Raw genomic sequence first — 8,737 nt, 5'->3', positions numbered from 1 at the left:
ATGTCACAAAACTTGGAAGTGTAGTGAATAGTGAGGAGGATAGTGATAGACTTCAAGAGGATATAGACAGGCTGGTGGAATGGGCGGACACGTGGCAGATGAAATTCAACGCAGAAAAGTGTGAAGTGATACATTTCGGTAGGGAGAACGAGGCGGCACAAAATAAATTCAAGGATACAATTCTAAAAGAGAGATCTGGGGGTATATGTGCACAAATCGTTGAAGATGGCAGGGCAGGTTGGGAAAGCAGTTAAGAAAGCATACAGGATCCTGGACTTTATAAATAGAGTACAAAAGCAAGGAGATTATGATGAATCTTTATAAAACACTGGTTCGGCCACAACTGTCCAGTTCTGGGCACCGCACTTTAGGAAAGATGTGAAGGCCTTAGAGAAGGGGATCTTGATAAATTGGGCCAGTGGGCCGATGAATGGCAGATGGAGTTTAATTTAGATAAATGTGAGGTGATGCATTTTGGTAGATCGAATCGGGCCAGGACCTACTCCGTTAATGGTAGGGCGTTGGGGAGAGTTATAGAACAAAGAGATCTAGGAGTACAGATTCATAGCTCCTTGAAAGTGGAGTCACAGGTGGATAGGGTGGTGAAGAAGGCATTCAGCATGCTTGGTTTCATTGGTCAGAACATTGAATGCAGGAGTTGGGATGTCTTGTTGAAGTTGTACAGGGCATTGGTGAGGCCACACTTGGAGTACTGTGTACAGTTCTGGTCACCCTATTATAGAAAGGATATTATTAAACTAGAAAGAGTGCAGAAAAGATTTACTAGGATGCTACCGGGACTTGATGGTTTGACTTACAGGGAGAGGTTAGACAGACTGGGACTTTATTCCCTGGAGAGTAGGAGGTTAAGGGGTGATCTTATAGAAGTCTATAAAATAATGAGGGGCATAGATAAGGTCGATAGTCAAAATCTTTTCCCAAAGGTAGGGGAGTCTATAACGAGGGGGCACAGATTTAAGGTGAGAGGGGAGAGATACAAAAGGATCCAGAGGGGCAATTTTTTCACTCAAAGGGTGGTGAGTGTCTGGAACGAGCTGCCAGAGGCAGTAGTAGAGGCGGGTACAATTTTCTCTTTTAAAAAGCATTTGGACAGTTACATGGGGAAGATGGGTATCGAGGGATATGGGCCAAGTGCAGGCAATTGGGACTAGCTTAGTGGTATAAACTGGGCGACATGGACATGTTGGGCCGAAGGGCCTGTTTCCATGTTGTAACTTCTATGATTCTAAGGTGCAGAAGAGATTTACTAGAATGATTCCAGGGATGAGGGACTTTAGTTATGTGGATAGACTGGAGAAGCTGGGGTTGTTTTCCTTGGAACAGAGAAGGTTGAGAGGAGATTTGATAGAGGTATTCAAAATCATGAAGGGTCTAGACAGAGTAGATAGAGAGGAACTGTTCCCATTGGCGGAGGGATCAAGAACCAGAGGACACAGATTTAATGTGATTGGCAAAAGAACCAAAGGCGACATGAGGAAAAACTTTTTTATACAACCAGTGGTTGTGATCTGGAATGCACTGCCTGAGGGGGTGGAGGAGGCATTTTCAATCGTGGCCTTCAAAAGGGAATTGGATAAGTACTTGAAGGGGAAAAAAAATTGTAGGGCTACGGGGATAGGGCAGGGGAGTGGGACTAGCTGGATTGCTCTTGCAGAGAGCCAGCACGGACTCGACGGGCCAAATGGCCTCCTTTCGTGCTATAACCATTCTAGGATTCTCGGTCTCAGCTGTTCAGTCCCTCTGGTCAGTTGTATATAGGCTGACCTGCAGAGCTCAGCTGCTTCAGCACACCCTGGGACTCCAAACCTGGGTCCTTCCTCTTCTGCTTGACTCCATACTACTGCAGAAGGTACAGTTCCATTCCGCAATCAGCAATTGATCCAGACTGTTTTTATTAGTACCTAAAAGGAGATTTTGCACCACAAGCTCCAGCAGCACCGACACAACAAGCAGAGAGAGACACAGTCGTAACTCCGTCGCAATGAGCAAAGAGACACAGTCGTAACTCCGTCGCGACGAGCAGAGAGACACAGCCGTAACTCCGTCGCGACGAGCAGAGAGAGACACCGGTCGTAACTCGTCGCAACGAGCAGAGAGAGACACCGGTCGTAACTCGTCGCAACGAGCAGAGAGAGACACTGGTCATAATTCTGTCGCAACGAGCAGAGAGAGACACCGGTCGTAACTCGTCGCAACGAGCAGAGAGAGACACCGGTCGTAACTCGTCGCAACGAGCAGAGAGAGACACTGGTCGTAATTCCGTCACAACGAGCAGAGAGAGACACCGGTCGTAACTCCGTCGCAACGAGCAGAGAGAGACACCGGTCATAATTCCGTCGCAACGAGCAGAGAGAGACACTGGTCGTAATTCCGTCACAACGAGCAGAGAGAGACACTGGTCATAATTCTGTCGCAACGAGCAGAGAGAGACACTGGTCGTAATTCCGTCACAACGAGCAGAGGCACGTCTGCTGCAAAATGTCCAGCGATCGGGGAAGAGGTAAAGTGCAAACTGGGATTGGATTCTGGAATTGCGCCAGAGCTTCCTACAGCAAAGAGACCCAGGACATACTGAGAGGTGAGAAGGAAATACACACCTAAAAGAACCTCACAGAGACATAGCAGCATACACATGGAGAGAGGGACAGAGTACGAGAAGGGGACAGGGTGTGGAACGTAGGAACAGGAGGAGGCCATTCAGCCCTTCGAGCCTGATCTACCGTTCAATTAGATCATGGCTGATCTGCATCTTAACTCCATCTACCTGTTTTGATTCCGTAACCCTTAATAGGGTAGCCCGTAACAAAAATCTATCAATCTCAGTTTTAACATTCTAATTGACCCCCAGCCTCAACAGCTTTTTGGGGGAGAGAGTTCGATATTTCCACTCCCCTTTGTGTGAAGAAGTGCTTCCTGACATCACCCCTGAACGGCCGAGGTCTAATTTTAAGGTTATGCCCTCTTGTTCTGGACTCTCCCACCAGAGGAAATAGTTTCTCTCTATCTACCCTTTGATCATATTAAACACCTCAATTAGATCACCCCTCAATCTTCTATATTCAAGGGAATACAAGCCTGGTCTGTGCAACCTGTCCTCATAATTTAATCCTTTTAGCTCTGGTATCATTCTGGTGAATCTGCGCTGCACCCCCTCCAAGGCCAATATCTCCTTCCTGAGGTGAGGTGCCCAGAACTGAATGCAATATCTCCAGATGGGGTCTAACCAGAGCTCTGTACAGCTGTAACATAACTTCCACCCCTTTGTATTCCAGTCCTCTTGAGGTAAAGGCCAACATTCCATTAGCCTTTTTGATTATTTGGACTTGGACTTGGATGTACAGGGAACAATTTCGAGATTTGCAGATGACACAAAACTTGGGAATGCAGTGAACAGTAAGGAGGATAGTGATAGACTTCAAGAGGACATAGCCCGGCTGGTGGAATGGGTGGACCGTGGCAGGTGAAAATTAATGCAGAGAAGTAAGAAGTGATACATTTTGGCAGAAAGAACAAGGAGAGGCAATATAAACTAAATGGTACAGGGGGTGCAGGAACAGAGATCTGGGGGTATATGTGCACAAATCTTTGAAGGTGGCAGGACGGGTTGAGAAAGTGGTTAAAAAGCATATGGGATCCTGGGCTTTATAAATAGAGGCATAGAGTACAAAAGTTATGTTGAACTTTTATAAAACACTGGTTCGGCCACAACTGGAGTGTTTGTGTCCAATTCTGGGCACCGCACCTTAGGAAGGATGTGAAGGCCTTGGAGAGGGTGCAGAAAAGATTTGCAAGAATGATTCCAGGAATGAGGGACTTCAGTTATCTGGACAGACCTTAGAGCAGAGAAGGTTGAGAGGAGATTTGATAGAAGTGTTCAAAATTATGACAGGTTTAGATAAAGCAAATAAGGAGAAACTGTTCCCATTGGCGGAAGGGTCGAGAACCAGAGGACACAGATTTAAGGTGATTGGCAAAAAACCAAAGGCTACGTGAGGAAAAACGTTTTTACGCAGCGAGTGGTTATGATCTGGAATGCTCTGCCTGAAAGGGTGGTGGAGGCAGATTCATTCGTGGCTTTCAAAAAGGAATTGGAGAAATAGTTGAAGAGAAAAAAATTTGCAGGGCTATAGGGAACGAGAGGGGGAATGGGACTAACTGGATTGGCCTTACAAAGAGCCGGCATAAGCTCGATGGGCCAAATGGCCTCTTTTTGTGCTGTAATGATTGCATGATCCTATGATTCTATATTTTATACCTGCCCACTAGCTTTTAGTGGTTTCTGTACTTGGACCCCTAAATCTCTGCTCCTCCACAGTTCTTAGCTTCTCGCCACAATCAAATTTTCCCATCTTTGAGAAGGAAGATGAAGAATGGGAGGTTCTCCAGTCTCAGTGAGAGGCTGTTGTGTGGAGGTTTTGAGAAAAAGCCAGGATTGTTACTCAGAAGGGATCCAGACAAAACTTGGGATGAACAAGGATTCTATAATTGACCTAGTGGACTTGCCTACTATTTATCGTTGCATTGGTGAAAAACACCACAAGGCTGTTGCAGTAATGTCTGGGATCTGAAGGGTCTGTGTTTATATGGCATTTAACAACTGGTCATCATCAAGGTCCAGATGAAATATGGCAAGTTTCTGGTCCAAGGTTGAGGCTTCTGTTCCTCTTGAAAAGGATCTTAAATAGACGTATGATGCAGAAGACTTCTTTCTGTTAGATGCTTCTACCAGACATGAGGTAATGTTTGTGTATAAATCTACCCAAATTGATTGGAATGTCACCCAAGTCCCTGCTGAAGTCAGGAATCTGCTGCAGACAAATGTAAACAACTTTGGCCAGGTGCTGCGGCTACAGCTGCAGTCAGCAATTGCTCTCCTAAATGCAGCTGTTGAAAGTACGCTGAGCATGGTATCAGTGTGACAATCAGCTATCTAGGCCCCAAGCTCTGGAAATCCCCCCCATAACCTCTCAAATTCCCCCCCATAACCTCTCCGTCTCTCTACCTCTCTCCATTAAGATGCTCATTAAAACCTACCTTTTTGACCAAGCTTTTGGTTACCTGTCCTTATATCTATGTGGATCGGTGTCAAATTTTGTTTGATAATGCTCCTGTGAAACGCCATGGGACATTTTACTATGTTAAAGGCATTATATCAATGCAAGTTGTTGTTAATTGGAAAATACTCTATGATTTGTCTTTCTTGGGTCCAAAGTGGATGACCTCACACTTCCCCACATTGAACTCCATCTGCCACAGTTTTTCCCACTCACTCAATCCATCAATGTCCCGTTGCAACTTTCTGCTCCCATCTACACAATTTATGGTCCCACCGAACTTGGTGTCAGCAAACTTAGATAGAAGACTCTCCATCCCTTCATCCAAGTCATTTATAAATATAGCGAAAAGCTGCAGACCAGTACAGATGCCCGGGGGAAACTCGTCACATCTTTCCAATTGGAGCAAGAGAAACACCAGGGGAAAGAGAGAGAGAGAGAGAAAAACACCAGGGGATAGAGAGAGAGGGCGAAACACCAGGGGATAGAGAAAGAGAGAAAAACACCAAGGGATAGAGAGAGAGAGAGAGAAACACCAGGGGACAGAGAGAGAGAGAGAAACACCAGGGGATAGAGAGAGAGAGAGAAACACCAGGGGATAGAGAGAGAGAGAGAAACACCAGGGGATAGAGAGAGAGAGAGAGAAACACCAGGGGATAGAGAGAGAGAGAGAGAAACACCAGGGGATAGAGAGAGAGAGAGAGAAACACCAGGGGATAGAGAGAGAGAGAGAGAAACACCAGGGGATAGAGAGAGAGAGAGAGAGAAACACCAGGGGATAGAGAGAGAGAGAGAGGAACACCAGGGGATAGAGAGACAGAGAGAGAAACACCAGGGGATAGAGAGAGAGAGAGAGAAACACCAGGGGATAGAGAGAGAGAGAGAGAAACAACAGGGGATAGAGAGAGAGAGAGAGAGAGAAACACCAGGGGATAGAGAGAGAGAGAGAGAAACACCAGGGGATAGAGAGAGAGAGAGAGAGAGAAACACCAGGGGATAGAGAGAGAGAGAGAGAGAAACACCAGGGGATAGAGAGAGAGAGAGAGAAACACCAGGGGATAGAGAGAGAGAGAGAGAGAGAGAAACACCAGGGGATAGAGAGAGAGAGAGAGAGAGAGAGAAACACCAGGGGATAGAGAGAGATGGAGAGAAACACCAGGGGATAGAGAGAGATGGAGAGAAACACCAGGGGATAGAGAGAGATGGAGAGAAACACCAGGGGATAGAGAGAGAGGGCGAAACACCAGGGGATAGTGAAAGAGAGAGAAACACCAGGGGATAGAGAGAGAGAGAGAAACACCAGGGGATAGAGAGAGAGAGAGAAACACCAGGGGATAGAGAGAGAGAGAGAGAAAAACACCAGGGGATAGAGAGAGAGAGAGAGAAACACCAGGGGATAGAGAGAGAGAGAGAGAAACACCAGGGGATAGAGAGAGAGAGAGAGAAACACCAGGGGATAGAGAGAGAGAGAGAAACACCAGGGGATAGAGAGAGAGAGAGAGAAACACCAGGGGATGGATAGAGAGAGAGAGAAACACCAGGGGATAGAGAGAGAGAGAGAGAGAGAGAGAGAGAAACACGAGGGGATAGAGAGAGAGAGAGAGAAACACCAGGGGATAGAGAGAGAGAGAGAGAGAAACACCAGGGGATAGAGAGAGAGAGAGAGAGAAACACCAGGGGATAGAGAGAGAGAGAGAGAAAAACACCAGGGGATAGAGAGAGAGAGAGAGAGAGAGAGAAACACCAGGGGATAGAGAGAGAGAGAGAGAGAGAGAGAGAAACACCAGGGGAAAAGAGAGAGAGAGAGAGAAACACCAGGGAATAAAGAGAGAGAGAGAGAGAAACACCAGGGGATAGAGAGAGAGAGAGAGAGAGAGAGAAACACCAGGGGATAGAGAGAGAGAGAGAGAGAGAAACACCAGGGTATAGAGAGAGAGAGAGAGAGAAACACCAGGGGATAGAGAGAGAGAGAGAAACACCAGGGGATAGAGAGAGAGAGAGAGAAACACCAGGTGATAGAGAGAGAGAGAGAGAGAGAAACACCAGGGGACAGAGAGAGAGAGAGTGAGAAACACCAGGGGATAGAGAGAGAGAGAGAGAGAAACACCAGGGGATAGAGAGAGAGAGAGAGAGAGAGAAACACCAGGGGATAGAGAGAGAGAGAGAGAAACACCAGGGGATAGAGAGAGAGAGAGAGAAACACCAGGGGAGAGAGAGAGAGAGAGAGAGAGAGAAACACCAGGGGACAGAGAGAGAGAGAGAGAAACACCAGGGGATAGAGAGAGAGAGAGAGAAACACCAGGGGATAGAGAGAGAGAGAGAGAGAAACACCGGGGGATAGAGAGAGAGAGAGAGAAACACCAGGGGATAGAGAGAGAGAGAGAGAAACACCAGGGGATGGAGAGAGAGAGAGAGAGAGAGAAACACCAGAGGATAGAGAGAGAGAGAGAGAAACACCAGGGGATAGAGAGAGAGAGAGAGAAACACCAGGGGATAGAGAGAGAGAGAGAGAGAGAGAAACACCAGGGGATAGAGAGAGAGAGAGAGAGAAACACCAGGGAATAGAGAGAGATAGTGAGAGAAACACCAGGGGACAGAGAGAGAGAGAGAGAGAGAGAAACACCAGGGGATAGAGAGAGAGAGAGAGAGAGAAACACCAGGGGATAGAGAGAGATGGAGAGAAACACCAGGGGATAGAGAGAGATGGAGAGAAACACCAGGGGATAGAGAGAGAGGGAGAGAAACACCAGGGGATAGAGAGAGAGAGAGAAACACCAGGGGATAGAGAGAGAGAGAGAGAGAAACACCAGGGGATAGAGAGAGAGAGAGAGAGAAACACCAGGGGATAGAGAGAGAGAGAGAGAGAAACACCAGGGGATAGAGAGAGAGAGAGAGAAACACCAGGGGATAGAGAGAGATATGGAGAGAAACACCAGGGGATTGAGAGAGATGGAGAGAAACACCAGGGGATAGAGAGAGATGGAGAGAAACACCAGGGGATAGAGAGAGATGGAGAGAAACACCAGGGGATAGAGAGAGATGGAGAGAAACACCAGGGGATAGAGAGAGACGGAGAGAAACACTAGGGGATAGAGAGAGATGGAGAGAAACACCAGGGGATAGAGAGAGATGGAGAGAAACACCAGGGGATAGAGAGAGAGAGAGAGAGAGAAACACCAGGGGATAGAGAGAGAGAGAGAGAGAGAAACACCAGGGGATAGAGAGAGAGATGGAGAGAAACACCAGGGGATAGAGAGAGAGATGGAGAGAAACACCAGGGGATAGAGAGAGATGGAGAGAAACACCAGGGGATAGAGAGAGATGGAGAGAAACACCAGGGGATAGAGAGAGATGGAGAGAAATACCAGGGGATAGAGAGAGAGGGAGAGAAACACCAGGGGATAGAGAGAGAGGGAGAGGGAGAGAAACACCAGGGGATAGAGAGAGAGAAAGAAACACCATGGGACAGAGAGAGAGAGAGAGAGAGAAAGTGAGAAACACCAGGGGATAGAGAGAGAGAGAGAAAGTGAGAAACACCAGGGGATAGAGAGAGAGAGGGAGAGAAAGTGAGAAACACCAGGGGATAGAGAGAGAGAGGGAGAGAAAGTGAGAAACACCAGGGGATAGAGAGAGAGAGAAAGTGAGAAACACCAGGGGAGAGA

At 47.2% G+C, this 8,737-nt stretch overlaps 1 protein-coding gene across 1 annotated transcript in view; it reads left to right on the top strand.

Moving 5' to 3' along the window:
• The first annotated feature begins 1,882 nt into the window (after positions 1–1,882).
• The window catches only part of c40h22orf23 (chromosome 40 C22orf23 homolog), a 128,184-nt gene continuing 121,329 nt past the window's right edge, over positions 1,883–8,737 (top strand). Inside the window, exon 1 of the mRNA XM_067974226.1 lies at positions 1,883–2,599. Coding sequence (XP_067830327.1) covers positions 2,500–2,599 — 100 coding nt within the window. The 5' untranslated portion in view covers positions 1,883–2,499. The remainder of the gene's footprint in view (positions 2,600–8,737) is intronic.

Source organism: Heptranchias perlo, chromosome 40, assembly GCF_035084215.1.
Source record: "Heptranchias perlo isolate sHepPer1 chromosome 40, sHepPer1.hap1, whole genome shotgun sequence".
Taxonomy (NCBI): Eukaryota; Metazoa; Chordata; class Chondrichthyes; order Hexanchiformes; family Hexanchidae; genus Heptranchias; species Heptranchias perlo.
This window is presented reverse-complemented; position numbering and strand designations above follow the sequence as displayed.